General features: G+C 43.8%; 1 protein-coding gene across 1 annotated transcript in view; it reads right to left on the reverse strand.

The window, feature by feature from the left end:
- Positions 1-16,913, reverse strand: part of PLA2G4C (phospholipase A2, group IVC (cytosolic, calcium-independent)) — a 53,812-nt gene that overhangs the window by 546 nt on the left and 36,353 nt on the right. Inside the window, exons 6-10 of the mRNA XM_009889497.1 lie at positions 15,340-15,480; positions 14,267-14,320; positions 8,356-8,478; positions 5,111-5,265; positions 269-437 (exon numbers count right to left, since the gene is read on the reverse strand). Of these exons, the coding sequence (XP_009887799.1) occupies positions 269-437; positions 5,111-5,265; positions 8,356-8,478; positions 14,267-14,320; positions 15,340-15,480 (642 nt within the window). The remainder of the gene's footprint in view (positions 1-268; positions 438-5,110; positions 5,266-8,355; positions 8,479-14,266; positions 14,321-15,339; positions 15,481-16,913) is intronic.

The raw sequence follows: 16,913 nt of genomic DNA on the forward strand, positions 1-16,913 counted from the left end.
GGACCACAATTCAATTACACTGATTTACAGAACAAACCAAAAAAATCCTTGTAGCTCAGGACATACATCACCTATCTGACAGGGCGAGTCTATTAATGCCCATGTAAGCCTCTATCCATGATACATAGATCCTGCCCTGTTCCTTTTTTCCTGTGTTCATTCACGGCTGCAGTGCTGAGTAAAGAAGGACTCTGAAATGCATGGCTCTGGAAACTGAGAATATGAAATGCAAGTATACAGAGACAAAGATGCATAGTGTACAAGTTACCAAAACAATTCACGGTGTTGAAGAGTGGAAAGTGCATGACTGTAGGGCATGCGTTGTCTCCTCGGAAGACGTAGCAATCAGAAGGGTTGTCCTTATCCATTTTCTTATCTTCTATCTTGGGAAACGGAATATGGTTTTTCTGGCAGTATATAGCTGTTGCCTTGATAGTCTGAGACACAGAGAAATTGTATGCATTTTTTAGTGGGTTTGCTTGTTTTTTGATCTCTTAGAATAAACCTATCCTCTCTCCAGGAATAACATTAATTGCTACAGAACAATGACGATCAGTTTCTTAGGTTCTACTTAATTATAGTTTACTATATTTAAAATCCTAAGTTTTCCTCAAGCATTCTCTGAGGAACAGGCTAAGTCTAGAATATAAATGAAAATCAAACACTCCTGGGGTCACTCCTAGCAAGAACCTTTGTTTAACAAATTACAGCTGTACCCAGAAAGGCCATGATGCTGATGCTGAAAGACACCCAAATGAAAAGGATTTGGCATCTATAAAATAGTCTGAAGACATCACCAGGTTAACAGACTTTCAAAAGAAATTTTGCTTTCCAAAGCAACCCATCCTGTTGCTCTACCACTCAAAATTAAAAACTCACTACGTGTCACTTATGTCGATCTGCCATCAAAGGGAGACACTAACCCACTTGATTGAAGGCACACATTAACTTTAATGTTGGCTGTATTTTGCATGAAAGCATTGACTGGGGTAGGCGTTTGTTGGGTGCTTGCACAAACTGAGATTTCTGTGGTCTGAGAAATATTACTCCCAACTGTTCAGGAGTTGAGGAGAAGAAACAACCTTTGAGTCTTTTTCACTCTTCTCTGAATGGGTTTGCAGTATTCTGCTCTAGACGGCACAAGGGTTGTGAACAGCAGCCACCTTACGCAAGCTTCCCAGAGTAACTGGGATCTTACACAATTCATTCCAACAACCTCTCTGCAAAGAATGCACTTCACAATCAAAGATGGGGCCTTAAGGCACTCAGAACATGACTAGTCTCTCCCATAGACAGGCACTTACTGACACCTTGGTATTTCTGTCACTCCACTGAATTGCCTTGGGGGTTAGATTCTCAGGATTTGTCCCTTTAATCACTATTGGGAAAAGATGGAGCTGTAGCTAAAGACATGATGACTCTTATAGTCATAAAAGACAATCAAACTTCTCATAACATTTTCCTGGAATGGTATGAAATAGTGGCAACATTTGGAAAGCCTAGCAAGGGCTTTTTTAACTCAAGCTCCCCAAAATTCATCCCCTATGCGTATATGTTTAAATGGGAGGAATTACAGAAACAATACTATACATTTGCCCTCATTTGTAATGAAATTTCATAGAATCATAGAATGGTTTGGGTTGCAAGAGACCTTACAGATTAGCTAGTTCCAACCCCTGTGCTATGGACAGGGACACGTTCCACTAGACCAGGATGCTCAAAGTCCCATCCAACTTGGCCTTGAACGCTTCCAGGAATGGAGCATCCACAACTTCCCTGGGCAACCTGTGCCAGTGTCTCACCACCCTCACAGTCAAGAATTTCTTCCTAAAATCCAGTCTAAACCTACACTCCTTAAGTTTATAACCATTACCCCTTGTCCTGTCACTACACTCCCTGATAAAGAGTCCCTCGCCATCTTTCCTGTAGGCCCCCTTTAAGTACTGAAAGGCGGCAATAAGGTCTCCCTGGAGCCTTCTCTTCTCTGGGATGAACAACCCCAACTCTCTCAGGCTGTTCTTATAGGATAGGTGCTCCAGCCCTCTGATCATCCTTGTGGCCTCCTCTGGACTTGCTTGAACAGGTCCATGTCCCTCTTGTGTTGGGGGCCCCAGAGAGGGACACTGCACTCCAGGTGGGGTCTCATGAGAGAGGAGTAGAGGGGGAGAATCACCTCCCTTGACCTGCTGGTCATGCTCTTTTTGATGTAGCCCAGGATATGGTTGTCTTTCTGGGCTGCGAGTGCACATTGCTGGGTCATGTTGAGCTTGTTTGTAAAAGGAAAAATGAAATTGAGTATATTAGGAAGAAAAAGCCTACACAAAGGGAAACTGAGCAAAATTCTTACAGATACTCATATGAGATCTCCTCAAAGGGAAAAGATCTATTTTGCTGTAAATACTGTCTGTCAAAAAGTGTTTTGCCTTCTGGTAAGGGCTTCTCTTACCTCTAATAAAGGTTTTTGCTCTTCTTCCCTGGAGTATTAGATTTTCCAACCCCCTTTCCCTTTATTCTTGCTGAGGTGTGAGTTGGTAAGGACCAGATCCTTCCCATGGGCCCGTGAGCTACATCAAATCTCAGACCTGAGCCTTCAACCTCTACATGAGCTATGTCCTAGGTGCAATGGTCTCCTGCTCAGCCACAGTCATGCCTGTGCCTTGGCTCTCTAGATCTGAGCCTTGACCCAAAGGATGACTTCCCAGCTTGGAATGGTGTCATCACTATGGACCTGCCCAGCAATCACTGGCCTGGTTACCCTCAGCACGCCTGATCCTTACCTGCCACCAGCCCTCACCTGCATTGACTTCCTGAATTGACCTTGGACCTGCCTCATCACAACAGACTTGCATGATGATTCCAAGCCTTGGTTGAACCCGACTGCCATCTGCCTGCCCTGCTTGTCTCACTAGGAACCTGTGAAACTGGGTGCTGGCTGGCAAGGCCCTGCCCTGCCTGCTCTGTTATCGCGCCTGGCTCCCTCTCACTTAGGGGCAGCTGTCCCTTGACAGTTAGCCTAGGCCTTCCTGAGCCCTGTGCCAAGCACCAAGGAGCCTGGCCCACCCATGTGCAGGACCCTGCTGCTATGACTCCCCTTGAGGGGCAAGCCTGACCCTGGGCTTTGATATCCCCACAGTGCCAACCTCCTACCCATTCCCAGGCTCCTGATCCTTCCTCAAGCCTTCCAGCCCTCCAAGGCTTGCCAGGAGCAGCTCAGAGAACCCCCTGCACCACCCTCTTTGCTCCCAATCCAGGCTGGACCCCAGCCTGAACAACCCTACCCAACCCCAAATCTCTCATGCGATATCCCCTTCTCAGTTGCCAGACCTTGCCCTGGCTCTGTGTCCCTTGAAATAGACCACTGACAACCACAGCAGTGAAATCACTCTCCAGCAAAGCCCTTCTGACCCTGGACCTCCCAAGAATGAGGACACACTTTACTGGGTTGGAAGGCAGGGTCCTGAATGCACTAATAGGCCTTAATGGTCCTGGAGCCTTCTCCCATACCCTTCCCATTGGCCCAGGGGCATCACTGATGTTGTGCAAGTATCAGTGTTCAGCTCAGCCACAGATATGTCTAGGCATGGACTCCATTGATCCACACCCCAACCCATGGACTGACTTTCCAGATTGACCCTGGACCTGCCTTTTCATCATGGACTTGCCTGATAATCTGGACACATGATTGACCCTGTCTGCCATCCTCGGACCTGCTTGTCTCTCTCAGATGCTGCCGTGCTGGACCCTGGCTGGTGAGGCCCCTGCCATGCTGGTCTTGTAATTGAGCCTGAATCCCTGTCCCTTAGGGAGGAGCTGGCCCTCAGTGCTCCCTGACAATCTGATTTGTAGTCAAACGGGAGTGGGCACTTGAAGAGATCAGTTAATCTCTTTTCAATGCCATCTGTAAGATGCCCAAAAGGAGCCAGAGCCTCTGGATGCAGCTGCCTCCACTTTCCCTAAAGCTACCACACTGAAAATACACAGAGAAGCATCAATTTGAGATATCCTAGCACATTTTAAATTCTTATGAGACACTAAACATCAGCAACTTGAATCATCCTCCAAAAGAAATTCCAAATCAAACACTATGTTTGGAAGGAAAACAAACTACAGCAAGGAATGGCGATAATTCTGTATGGTGTCCTTCCCCAACCTAGCTCCTCTGACAATATGGAAGAATTCAGTGTCAACAGCACATTTCCTCATCCTACTCACCAGGATGACCTCATCTGACCTCTTAAATGAAAGTCATCAACTGTCCTTAAGGAAGGAGTAATATCACTTGCACACAGAAAAATTATCATCCCTGAGGAAGATATGGAGGCTAAGAAATTTGTGAGCTTTTCCCCTGCTGCCCTGATGCACCCTTGGTAGCCTGACAACTTGATAACCTTTGGTAGGTTGCCATACAATACCTGTGAACAAGACAGACAAAATGACTCACATTCTATAAGTATCCATTTCTGCCAACTACCTGAAAAAGAAGCCCAAACAATGTGATGATCAGTGTACCAACCTGTCAGAGTCTGTTCAGACATTTCTTTGAAAATTGTTTTGGCAACATGTGGGAAGATAATGGAAGATTGGCGAGGAGGATTGTAAACACGCTCAAGTGATGTGCACCTGGGGTGCTGGACAACACATATATCACACTAATTGTTGTTCAGCCTTGTGTGCTTGCAAGTGGAACATCTGCACTTAGATAACGTAAGCCTGGGATGGACTCAGGGGCACCTTATCTAGCATATATGATATCACTGCCTTGTTGTTGAAGAAGATCAAAGCACAGTGGAAAACTACGCCTGCTTGAACCCTTGAAAAGTGGGCGAGAAAAGCAAGTTGGAGCTCACACGATCCTGCTAACAAGGACTTTCTCCTGCTCTGTGATGCCTGCATGCCCTGCTCGTGTTCGTCTGCTGGGGTGTTGCTTCAGAGACTCCCCAATTTGTGAGGTACTGAGATTCAATTTGTTCTTTGTCTTTCATCTGTGGTTTTGTGGTTGTTCTTGCATTCTGCCTGAGTCAACTCACACACAATGATTTTAATGCATTTCTGTAGTTTCCAACGCGATGACCCCAAAGGAGGTTCTCCAAAGCCATAGCCACACATATACCTCAAAAGGATCTCCAGCACTGAAATCAAAGGAAATTATCAGATCTGCTCGACGCTGTGCTCGAAGGACCAGAGGATAGGCAGAATTTATTGCCAGGCCAGCATCAATCAAAGAGATGGTTTTGGTTTTGACCAGGTAAGGGGACTGAATGTCACCTAATCCAATGAAAAAAAGCAATGAGATTTCATAAAGACATATATAAATATATACATAGAGATACATGTGACCAGAGCCCAAAAAGCTCATTGGTCTTCACCGATGATGCACCCCCAAAATGTACTGAAACCTGCCTCTCCTTGCCTCTCCTGCCCAACCAGATGTCCTACTGTATTCTGACAGGAATCCAAATCCCCCTGACCTACCTCTCTCTCTGATTGTGGTCAGTTGCAGACCAGAATTCCTGATGGGCTTTCTGAAGGTCAAGATATCACACCCCTAGAACTATGCACCCGTAGTTTTAAGATAAGAAGATCTTTGAGCAGAAAAATGAACGCCTGAGCCAGCTAGAGATCCTGACACCTAACTGTAGTTGTCTAAATGCAGGTTTCTACTTAGACGCTAGGTGCCAAAGCTTCCATGATCATAAGTAAACACGCAGCTAGGGCAGGCAATGGAATCTAGAGACCAATGTTACTGCTCATGCATCAGGACCACAACTCAATTTAATAAACATAGATGTCCTGTTCCAACTCCTTAATTTAATTCTTGTGTCCTCCAGGTTCTCCTCCAAAAGGGCACAGGGGTCCTACAGGTTTTATTTTGTGTCTTCCAAGTTAATGTTGTCCCTTCTACTCATGGGCAGTTTGTGTGACATTAGATGCCTGTGTTTATGTGACAGAATTGAGCTTATGTATCCACAATGCTATTGCAGATCTGGATTCCTGTAGTGTGAAATAATTCTGTTTATGACTAGTCTATTTGCTGCTCACAATGGGATGCTGTTAAAAGAGGGTTCATCCTGGAAAGGAAAGCTATTTATCTCTCTGTTTTAAGAAGGTAAATGTCAAAGGCAGTTTTCTTGGTTTAATGTCACACAAACACAGCTTAAAAGCTCTGCTAAATCCCATGCACTCTGCCCCATAGATCTAGTTGGCTAACATAACCACTCTGTGTTTTCTGGGTATAAACAAATCATGATTTAATTGGATTTTCTTACGGCAGTTGTAAAGGAAGTTATTAGTCGTTCCCCATTGCCAGGTCAATGCACATTGGATTGTTTTATACACCATGATACAGACATCTCGCACCGAGCCTGGGAAGAGATAATAAATTCAGAACATAGTTGAATCTAGAGAACTTCACTTTTTGACTGGTGCAACAAAGTCTGGCGGAGGTGTGTATACGCAGATAGCGTACAAAGAGCCTGAGGGCCAAGGCCTGAGTGTGTCAGAAGAGAAAGGGCCATACTTTCCACTAGTTCAAATAGTTAACATTAAGCAATGGAATGTTAGTACAGCTGAAACAGATTTGAATAAGCCACTGAAGGCACGAAGTGTACAGGACTTATGCCCTACACCAGCTGGCACATTCACCATGCTTGAGGATCACAGGCTCTGAAGTGGACCAGTTACACCAGTGCTGTACAACAGTGATGCCTGAACTTTTCTGGGCCTCTTACAGCACTCTCATGGATCAGAGGGACTCTTGTTTCTCTTCATCTTCTTTCCAGCTGAAAATACCCCAAGTGAAATGAGAGCCATGCTACAGCCCAGTAGAATCACCTGTATGAGGTGAGGGATATTAGCTGAAAGCCATGAGAAAACCCAGAGATTGTGTGAGAGAATATGAGAAGATCAGCCCAGTGAAAGAATTTGGAGGACTGTACTGTGAAGACAGAGGCAATCCAGGCCTTTTCTGTGAACACACTCCTTGGAAGAGGCATTAGAGAGAAAAATTACCTTTCTGCAACATCCAGATTTCATGTCAGAGCACCAGTTGGTTCACACCAGAAGGAACTGGCCAAAAACTGCCCACACATCACTCTGGCTGATAAAACTAGCAAGAGCCCTGGATCTAAACAGGTAATGTACCAGCTAAACATTGCAAATGTGCTTGAGGAATTTCAGTGTGAAATTTTTCTTTGCAACTTATTTGTGTCTTGCTTAGACCTCTTCCTCCTCTCTTTGATGCAAAACCAAATAATCCTCATTTCACCCACAACTGAGTCTATTAAATATTGCAGATATAAGCTAAATGGGCTCAGTTCATTGAATACAAGCTTCAGCTTAGATAAAAGGGCAGAAATGCTGGTTAGCTGCAAAAAAAAATAAAAATGTCCCACAGTAAGAATGTAGTGGCCTGTTAAAGAAAACCCAGTTTTGCTTTAGGATGTCTTGGTTCATGACGGCTTTTTATTTCAAAACTTCTGTAGTGATGGAAGATCCAAACAACACTTGAGATCAGGACACCCTAGGTGTCCAATAGCAATCCACTCACTAATCCACTACCTGCAGATGCCAAGATCCTATACTTCATCAGTTTGGCATGCCTGAGAAACCTTTCTGACAACACAGGCTCAGTCAGGAGCAAGGACAGATGGGAAGCAGTGGTTGTTCAGGATTAGGCCTCTTATTTTATTTACTTATGTAAGTAGATTCTAAGTGCTTTCATGAGACTTGAAAGCCATGTGTTTTTCACCAGGTCTTCCTACAGTGGCTGTACCTAAGATTTCCACTGTAATTCAAGTTGGCAAAACTCCAGAGCTGAAATTTTTCAAAGCACATACAATACAAAGGGAAATCAAAGATATTAAAAACGAGATAAACTTGCCCAGGAGGTTCTCACGGGATGATTGTAACGCTTTTTCTAGAATAGCTTCTTCTCCAAGATGCACTGAGGAAGATCAAGCAGAGAAAAAGCACAAAAGCCAGTTACATGAAAGAAGCAGATACATGGCAACCTACACTGCCACTTTTTACAACAAATACAGGTGGACATTTCTACCTGGGGTGGAGAGGCCATCATCATTATGATAAGCAATAATGTACAATACTTGCCTCCAAATTTCTTTTCCATCTCTTTCCCAAGTTCAGCACAGCTCTCAAGTCTTTCTTCCTTTGTTTTCATTGCCCAAGTTCTACACATTTCTAGGCAGAGTTTGTAGGATGCACTGTTTCCCCTGTCTTCTTAAAAAGAGAGAGAAGAAGAAAAGGAAAATATGAGAATGCACAACATAAGAATCACCATTTGTAAAAACAGTTCACTAAGAATGCAAGTGCTTGGAATTCTCAGCAGCATTCACTTGCCTGACAATATAGTCAACAATTTCTCAAAGAGTTCCTTAGGATCACTCCCACTTATAGCACACAACTGAAGGTCTAGTAGAAGAAGAGCGGGTTGATAATCTGTGACGGTATCTGAATTGCTCTCTAAGAAAGATAAGATAAAAGTTACATCAGAGTGGAACTTATCGTACCAAATATCTGATTATGCAGTAACTGACACTTGAACTAGTGAAAATGTAGTCCCTGCATTCAGTGGAATCTGCAGAAATCCTGACCTCATTCCTCTTATCCTAAAGAAGGTGTTAAAACTGGTGAGAGGAACCATGTGCCAAAGTGAGTATTTCTGTCTTGACAGTAAAACACCTAACCCTGAGCATTCACATCTGGACAGCTGCACAACCATATGAGGATTCAGGTGGCCTGTCTGTTCATCTTGGAGGAAAAGTTCCATGAAAAAAGGAGAAGGAGCAGAGATATAGTTTGGAGGGAATGGGAATTTTCTAATATACTCCAAATACTGCATTCCCATTTTGAATTTAAAAAAGTCATAAATACATAAAGGAATAAGAAATGTGATGATGATTTGAGAGAAGCCTGGTGTGATTTCTTCCAGTATTACCAACGGAAAACATTTAAACACTGTGGGAAATTCACATTTTGTGTTTCAGTGATTAAAATCTAAATTGTCTAGGTGAATATTTGAATACGGAAGAAGAACAAACAAAAATCAACAAACAAAAAAAAATCCATGAGAAAATTGAGTTTTACAGAAGGAGAAAGAGAGCAGAATAACAGGCCCATGAAAGGTGCCATATTTAATATTTACTTCCTTTTACTTGAAGTCTATTGTCAACCAGCAATGATGGTTAATAAAATATGATTTATCTTCCGCTAATTTTATGTTTGGAAGAACATACGTGCTAACTTGCACTTCTTTCAGGAACTGGAGCCGAGCCAGTTCCTGATCTGGATTTTTGTGTCTAAATCTTAGGTCTAAGTTTTCACACCAAAAGAGCCACAGACACTGGCATACAGACTGCCTCTAGCGGCAGACTTGAGTGTGAGCCAGGTTAGATCTTTCATCTGCTCTGCCATCCTTGCTGTCCCCGAGTTTCCCAGGTGGAAAGATCATCTGTTGTATTACAATCTAGAGCTGGAGCTAACTCACAGACAGTGCGGACAAGCAAGAGGTTTGGACATGAATGCGAGCGTGAGCCTTGATCTGTGTGGTGCAGGCTTCACTTGCACTGCCCAGCCACAGCAGCTGCACAAGAGTGCAGTAACACCATCTTTCCAGAAGCCCATTAGTATATTGCGTCTGACACAAGTGAATCCCTCCAAAATGTCAGGGTGCTTATTGAGACAAGAACGCCTGGGTTTCCTGGTGCCTGGCTGATACTCCTCTCAGTCCCCTAAGGAAAACATGGGGCAAGCAGAAAAGAACGATAAATTTAAAAATTAAAAAAAAAACACCAACCCCCAAACCACAAAATAGTAAAGAAGCACAATAACGCACCAGGTCCACTTGAGAAGACGCCTTTGCATGGGTGAAATATTCTTCGTAGGAACGAGGCAAGACAGTCTTGGAAGAAATAAAAGGAAAATTAAAATAAGAATACCCCTTCTAATAAAATAGTCATTGTCTGACAATGAAAGACATGAGGAAAGCTAGCCATGTACCTAAACATAGATGTTCAGGTTCCTTGGAGGATCTCACCTGCCTTGTGGCTGGCACTCCAGAAGAGTACTAATCTCCTGCCAGTTCTGTTCATCACTCATAGCTCTGTGTTTGATGTCTCAGATACCTGGTGGCATCTCAATCACCTCTGTTATTCCCCCAGTAGTTTCATAGCCTCGTAGGTCAGAGTTTAAGATATAATCTCTAATGCTTCCACATCACAAGGAATCTAGTGTGATGAAAATCACTCCACATTCACTGATATGATATTTAAACTTTCCCCCACAGTACTGTGGGACATTCACCTGACTGAAATTGGACTACTACAGTCCATGCTCATGCTGCCATAGATTTCTGTTCAATGGCAAGGCAATTCTACAGTCTCATCACATCTTTAAGCAGGCATCTAAACGTGACTGTGAAGAGCGCTTGAGAAGTTCTTCTTTCTCACTTATGAGGAGACTTTAAGGTGAGTAACTCAAGTGTTCATAACAATGTTGTAAACTTCTAACATGACATGCAAGAAGCAGTGTTTTATTTTGGCCATTTTCAGAGAAATTCAGTTCAGGTTTGAAGGGATCTCTGGAGATCGGCTAGTCCACCTCCTGTGCTCGAAGCAGAGTCAGGTACAGCAAGTTGCTCAGGGCTATATCCCACTAGGTTTTTAAAAAGCTCCAAGAATGCAGACTCCACAGACTCTTGGAAACCCGTTCCAGTGTTCAACCACACTCACAGTAAAATTTTTTTCTTAGTTTAAATGGAATTTTTTGTATTTGAATTTGTGTTCATTGCCTGTTGTCCTTTCAGTAGTTATTACTGCGAAGAGTCCGTTTCCATCATCTTTGAATCCTCCTATAAGGTATTTATACAAATTGACAGGAATCCCTCCCTGAGTATTCTCCAGGCTGAACAGTCCCAGCTCTCTCAGTCTCTCCTCATCTGAAAGATGATCTAGTTCCTGAATCATCTTTGTGGCCCCTTTCTGAACTTATGGAATCATTGAATCATAGAATATTTTGGGTTGGAAGGGACCTTTAAAGGATATCTAGTCCACCCCTCCCTGCAATGATCAGGGAAATCTTCAAATACATCAGGTTCCTCAGAGCCCCATCCAACCTGATCTTGGATGTTTCCAGGGCTGGGGCAGCTACAGCCTCTCTGGGCAACCTGTGCCAGTGTTTCACTATCCTCATTGTAAAAAAAATAATTCTTCCTTGTATCTAGTCTAAATCTACCCTCTTTTAACTTAAAAACATTACTCCATGTCCTATATCAGCAGGCCCTGCTAAAAAGTTTGTCCCCATCTTTCCTGTAGGCCCCCTTAAATACCAAAAGTCCACAATAAGGTCTCCCCAGAGTCTTGTCTTCTCCAGACTGAACAACAACTCTCTCAGCCTGTCCTCGTAGGATAGGTGTTCCTTCACTCTGATCATTTTTATGGCCCTCCTCTGGACCTGGTCCAAAAGGTCTATATCTGTGCTGAGGGCTCTAGAGCTGGACGCAGTACTCTAGGTGGGGTCTCACTTGAGCGAAGTAGAGGGGCAGAATCAGTTGGCCTTCTGGGCTGTGGGTGAACATTGTTGTCTCATGTCCAGCTTTTCATCCACCAGTACTCTCAAGCCCTTCTCAGCAGGGCTGCTCTCAATCCCTTCATCCTCCAAGTATGTCCACTTGTCATACTGAGAGCCCAGAACCAGACACAGTACTCCAGTATGTCATTGCCAGTGCTGGGTAGAAGGGAAGGATCACCTCCGTCAGCCAGCTGGTGGTGCTCTTCCTAATGCAGCCCAGGATACCATTGGCCTTCTTTGCCACAAGGGAACACTGCAGGCTCATGTTCAATGTCCTGTTCACTAGGACCTCTAGGTCTTGACTGAAAAGCTTCTTTCCAGCTGGTCAGTCCCCAGCATGTCCTGGTGCCATGGTCCTCTCCATGTGCAGGGCTTTGCATTTCCCTTTGTTGAACTTCATGAGGTTACTGTTGGACCATTTCTCCAGCCTGTCAAGATTGCTCTGGATTACCCAACGAGTCTTCCCAGTTTTGTAGTATCTGCAAACCTGTTGAGGGTGCACTTTGTTCCATCATCTGAGTCATTAATGATGATGGTAAAAGCACCAAACCTAGAATTCAGTCCTGTAATACAACACTAGTGCTTGGTCTCCAGCTGAACCTCATGCCACTGATCACAACTCTCTGGGGTCACAAATTCAGGCAGTTTTCAATCCACCCCACTGTCCACTTAGCTAGACCATAATTCCTCAGTTTGTTCATGAGGATCCGATGGGAGACAGTGTCAAAAGCCTTACTGAGAGAGGTGATAAACAACATTTGCTGCTCTCTGTTTGTGTGCCAAGACAGTGATCTCATCGTAGAAGGCTTTCACGTTGGCTAAACATGATTTGCCTTTCACAAATCCATGCTGACTTGTCCTCATTGGCTTCCCATCCTTAATTTGTTTGGAAAGGTCTTCCAGGAGCATTTGCTCATCATCTTCCCAGGGACTGAGGTGTGCCTGGCAGACCTGAGACTTCCCGGATCCTCCTTCCTGCTCTTTCTGAAGACAAGAATGTCATCTTTCTTCCAGTCATCAGAAACCTCCCTCTATTGCCATGATCTTTCAAAGATGATTGGGAGTGGCCTTGCAATGACATCAGCTGGCTCCACCAGCAACTGAGGGTGTATCCCATCAGCTCTCATGGACTTGCATATGTTCAATTTGTTTGCATGTTCCTTAACCTGATGCAATTTGTTTACAGGTTGCCAAGGATAAGAGATTTCCTTTTTCCAGACTTTCCCACTTGTCTCAGGGACCAGGGGTTCCTGAAGGCCAGTCTAAACAGTAAAGTGTGAGGCAAAAGCAGCACTGCGTACCTCAGCCTTTTCCTTGTCCTTTTGCACCAGGACTCCTGCCCCATTCATTAGCATTTTACCTAGTCCTCCTTTTGCTGCTGAGATACCTATGGAAGCCTTTCTTGTTGCCCTTCACATCCCTCACCAGATGTAGTCATGCTTGATACTTCAATTGTCACTTGGAAGTTTCCTTGGTGCCCATGATGAGGAGCAGTGGGGGGGTGATAATCTAAAGGCCACACAAGCAACAGCTATCTCTCCACAAGGTCTCCCAAAGCCAAGCCCTCAACAAACAGCAAACCTCCCTAGACAAGAGATCAGATCAGCAGATGGGAGTGTCTGTCCACTGCAGCATGGAGCCTTTCACTACTATCACTCACCACTTCCTATTGGTGGTCAGGCTCATCTAGCTCTCGTGCTTCATTTGACAGAGCTCTCAGTCCCTCATCTTTTCTGAGCATACTAAATGTATTCCATAATTGCAGATCTTCAGGTGGAGCAAGAGCCTTCCTCCTGGTGCCAGAAGTCACCAGCTACCAGCTTTTGCAATTGTGAGGCTCCACTTCTCAATCGGATACTCACAGAGCGCTCTTTCTTTGATACGGTTGGAATTTTTGCTCTTAAAACTGCACAGTCTTGGATAACTTCTGGACAATCTGTGTCTTGTCATCTCTGATGCTGTGAAGTCTGCTGGCTTCCTCCTACAGATCCTTTACTTTGAGACACAGATCCTCAAGCAGCACGCTTCTCCTGCAAGCTGCAAGACCATCTTCTGCTTCCCCAGCCCCGGCAAAAGGCCACAAGCACTTCCTGCAGCCGGAGACCTGCAGAGCTGCAGCCTCCTTTTGTAATTCCATTTTGATGGAGGTCTCTGACATTACAGCTGACTCCAACAACTGGGGGAGACCGTGCCCTGCAATGTAGAACTCTGATAGCTGAGGGTGTGGATGCTGTCGTCAGCAGAGCTGCTGGCCGCTTTCTGTGTGCCATTCCGTGTGAGCTGCTGTGTAAAATGCTGCATCTGTAGGCTGCCAATGTTAGTTGTATTCTTGGAAGACTTCACATGGGGAAGTATACACTAGGCTGAACAATTCTTCTGCTCTAATTTAACTGTTATTTAAACCTGATGACTATTTCAGTCTTTCATCACAGAATCTGCTTTCACTCTTGCCACTCTGCATAAATGTATTTCAAACCACTATAAGCAATTTTGCTTGGGATTCTGCTGAATGCTGAGAGAAGGGCAAATGGAGTACCAGTGGACATTCTGTTAGTCATAGCTGCATTTCTGTTTGGAACTAGAGGACTGCAGGGATTACTCGAGGGTAATGAGAAGTAAGTGCTCAATTTCAGCAGGTGAAACAACTGATTTGAGTGTATTGACAACAGAAAAAATGTAGTACCTCGTATAAACTTCAGATTTTCTTCCATGCTTCCAATAGCACTCCCCCATAAGCCTGAAACAAAAAATAAAATGTGCTTAAAGTTCTTGCTTTCTAACATTCTCACAAGTTTGCCTTTCAGTAGTCCACTTCTCTCACTTAACTTTCTATTAAAACCAGTAAGACACGTCTAAATTGAAACTCCTTGTCTTCCCTTACTCTCTACTAAAAGGATTATACACCTCCTGAATTTTACTCCCTCTTCCTCCTGCTAGGTATGGACATTTTTGTGGACCAGCTTTTTATGTTACATAAGGCCAGAATCCCATGGAAATCATCAGGCACTCTCACACGGCAGAACTCTTGGTCAAACACTTCCCTGGCCCAGCCTCACACATGAGCCTGGAGGCATAAGTAATATTCATGGATATGTTGTGTTTATTTGCTTTTGTCTTCTGAGAGAATTAATAATATGAATCATCGTGCTGCTGGCTTCCCTCCACCCCACTCCCCCCCACTCCCCTCTCCATAACATGATGCCAAGCATGTGCTTTGAGGAGACTGGGGCTTGGAGTCATTAAACGCAAGATGTGTTTAAGGATGCCAGATATGTTTAGTTGTGTCACAGACAAGTGAAATGAGATTTGCAGCCATACTGCTTAGGTAGGGAATGAAAGAGCTTTGCACCAGGACAGAAACAGAGTGAGACAAATTAGCAAAATAGGAGCTACCAGTCCTCACAGTAGGACGTATCTAATTTGGGAAGCATCTCTCTCTGTAAAGTGAACGTGCTGGCATTATAGAACATTTAGACATCTGGTTTGGGACTATTTTATTAACTTCAGTAGTCTACAGTTTAGGTCTCTATGTTCCCATAACAACCACAGGAGACTGGCAAATGTAGACAGTGGAGCATAGAAAGGTATTTAGATGTTCCAGTTCGAATGTTCAAAGTGAGACAAACCGGTTTCCAGAATTCATGTACTATTACACATGCATTCATGGAATAATAGATGCATTCTTCTTACTTACAGAGAGATATAGAATAGCTAAACCTGTGTTTCTTTCTACAAAGCAGAATTAGGAAGATTCACCTTGCATGTAACAAATGGATTTCTTCTCCCCCTTTGTCTTCAGCTTACCCTCCTCAAATTCACTTCCAAAGTTTTTGGTACTCACAAAAGCACCCACGGCAGTATATCCAGCCTCGTGTGGAGTGAATTCAAACCAAGTCCCTGAGAAAAATCAAACAACTTTGTCACTCCACATTCGGAAGCATAGCTGACCTCAACATCCCAAAGTAGCATTTTGGTTGGTTTTCTTTTCCTTTCTAAAATCACCTGATATTAGCTGCAAAGATGAATTGGCACATGGGGAACAAACTAAGTCATAAGCACACTAGCACCTGCTCTTTGATATGCTCTTGGTAGGTAGCCTTCCTACCCTGGCCTCCAGCTGCCGCACCAGAAAGGTCTTGTTTTCACATGGTCTGTGGGAAATGGTACATATTGAACAGCTCTATGCAGACCTCTCAGATGTGCTAGATATCTCAAGGGCCTCCCAATGCTTATGCACAGGCAACAGAGTCATTCTGGTCATATGACCTGCCTGCCCTAACATTCTTTAGAGTCAATGAAGAGAACAGACAGGGCTTGATTCAAGTTCCCACAGATACATAACCAGGAACCCATGGCAGTGGGGATCTATGGTGAACTGAGTCATTTGCAAGGGGCCGACAGTTATGTCACAGGACTGAAATAACACTCACACACTTTAAAAAAAGTAGGTGAAGAAGGCAGAGCATGGTAAGGAATCTCAGATGGAATCACAGGCCTCTGTGTGAACAACTGAATCAAATCTATTTGCTCCAGAGAGAGATCAATTATTTTAACACGTATAGTATAGAAAATAAAATTTGATAACAATGTGACTGTTATCCTTCACCCACCTGCCTGAACTGCAAAGCCACCTACTCTTTATTTCATAGTCCTTTCCTTGATGACATTTCCTTTCCAGTTCCCAGTTCTCCCAGGATTATCACAATTCCAGAGCATCTTATGCTTTATGAATCAAGTTCCATCTCCTTAAACCAAAGCCTACAGTTGGTAAATTGAAGGAGATGGTCTGTCCTCTGCGCAAGGAGGGGTAGGAGAGACAGTCAGAGTTTTAAATTGCAGTAAGGGGAAAGTCAGTTTAATGGGACAGGGTAAAAGTAGTTGATTGAAAGTAATTTTCTCCATCTGAAGACCTCCCTCACTACTGAAAACGGATAGAGTTGCCTAGTTCAGTTTTAGAAGCACTGGATTATTTTGAAGCTCCACACAGGGGTGACAGATACGATAGAGTTTTACAAGAGATCTGCACACTGCTGAATACTCAGATGGAGGACAAGGAGATCTATGATGGCAGTAAATGCCTGTATTCTGGCTTCTACATTTTGAAGATCTATTTTATTGACATTAATTTAATCTGTTTAGCCTATTCTATTCTAGGGTTGCCTCAGTGCCTCATCTTTTCCTATCACAAAAGGCCCTTTTACAAAAAGTGATTCAGCCCCTGCAAGTGCATGTTTTTCTCCATTATCTATAAACAGCAACATAGGTTGACAAGCTGCAAATGGATGTCAGCATAGTTAATGCCTGCCATTAAGTTAAAGGAACCTATTGCA

Source organism: Charadrius vociferus, unplaced genomic scaffold, assembly GCF_000708025.1.
Source record: "Charadrius vociferus isolate BGI_N301 unplaced genomic scaffold, ASM70802v2 scaffold527, whole genome shotgun sequence".
NCBI classification, from domain to species: domain Eukaryota; kingdom Metazoa; phylum Chordata; class Aves; order Charadriiformes; family Charadriidae; genus Charadrius; species Charadrius vociferus.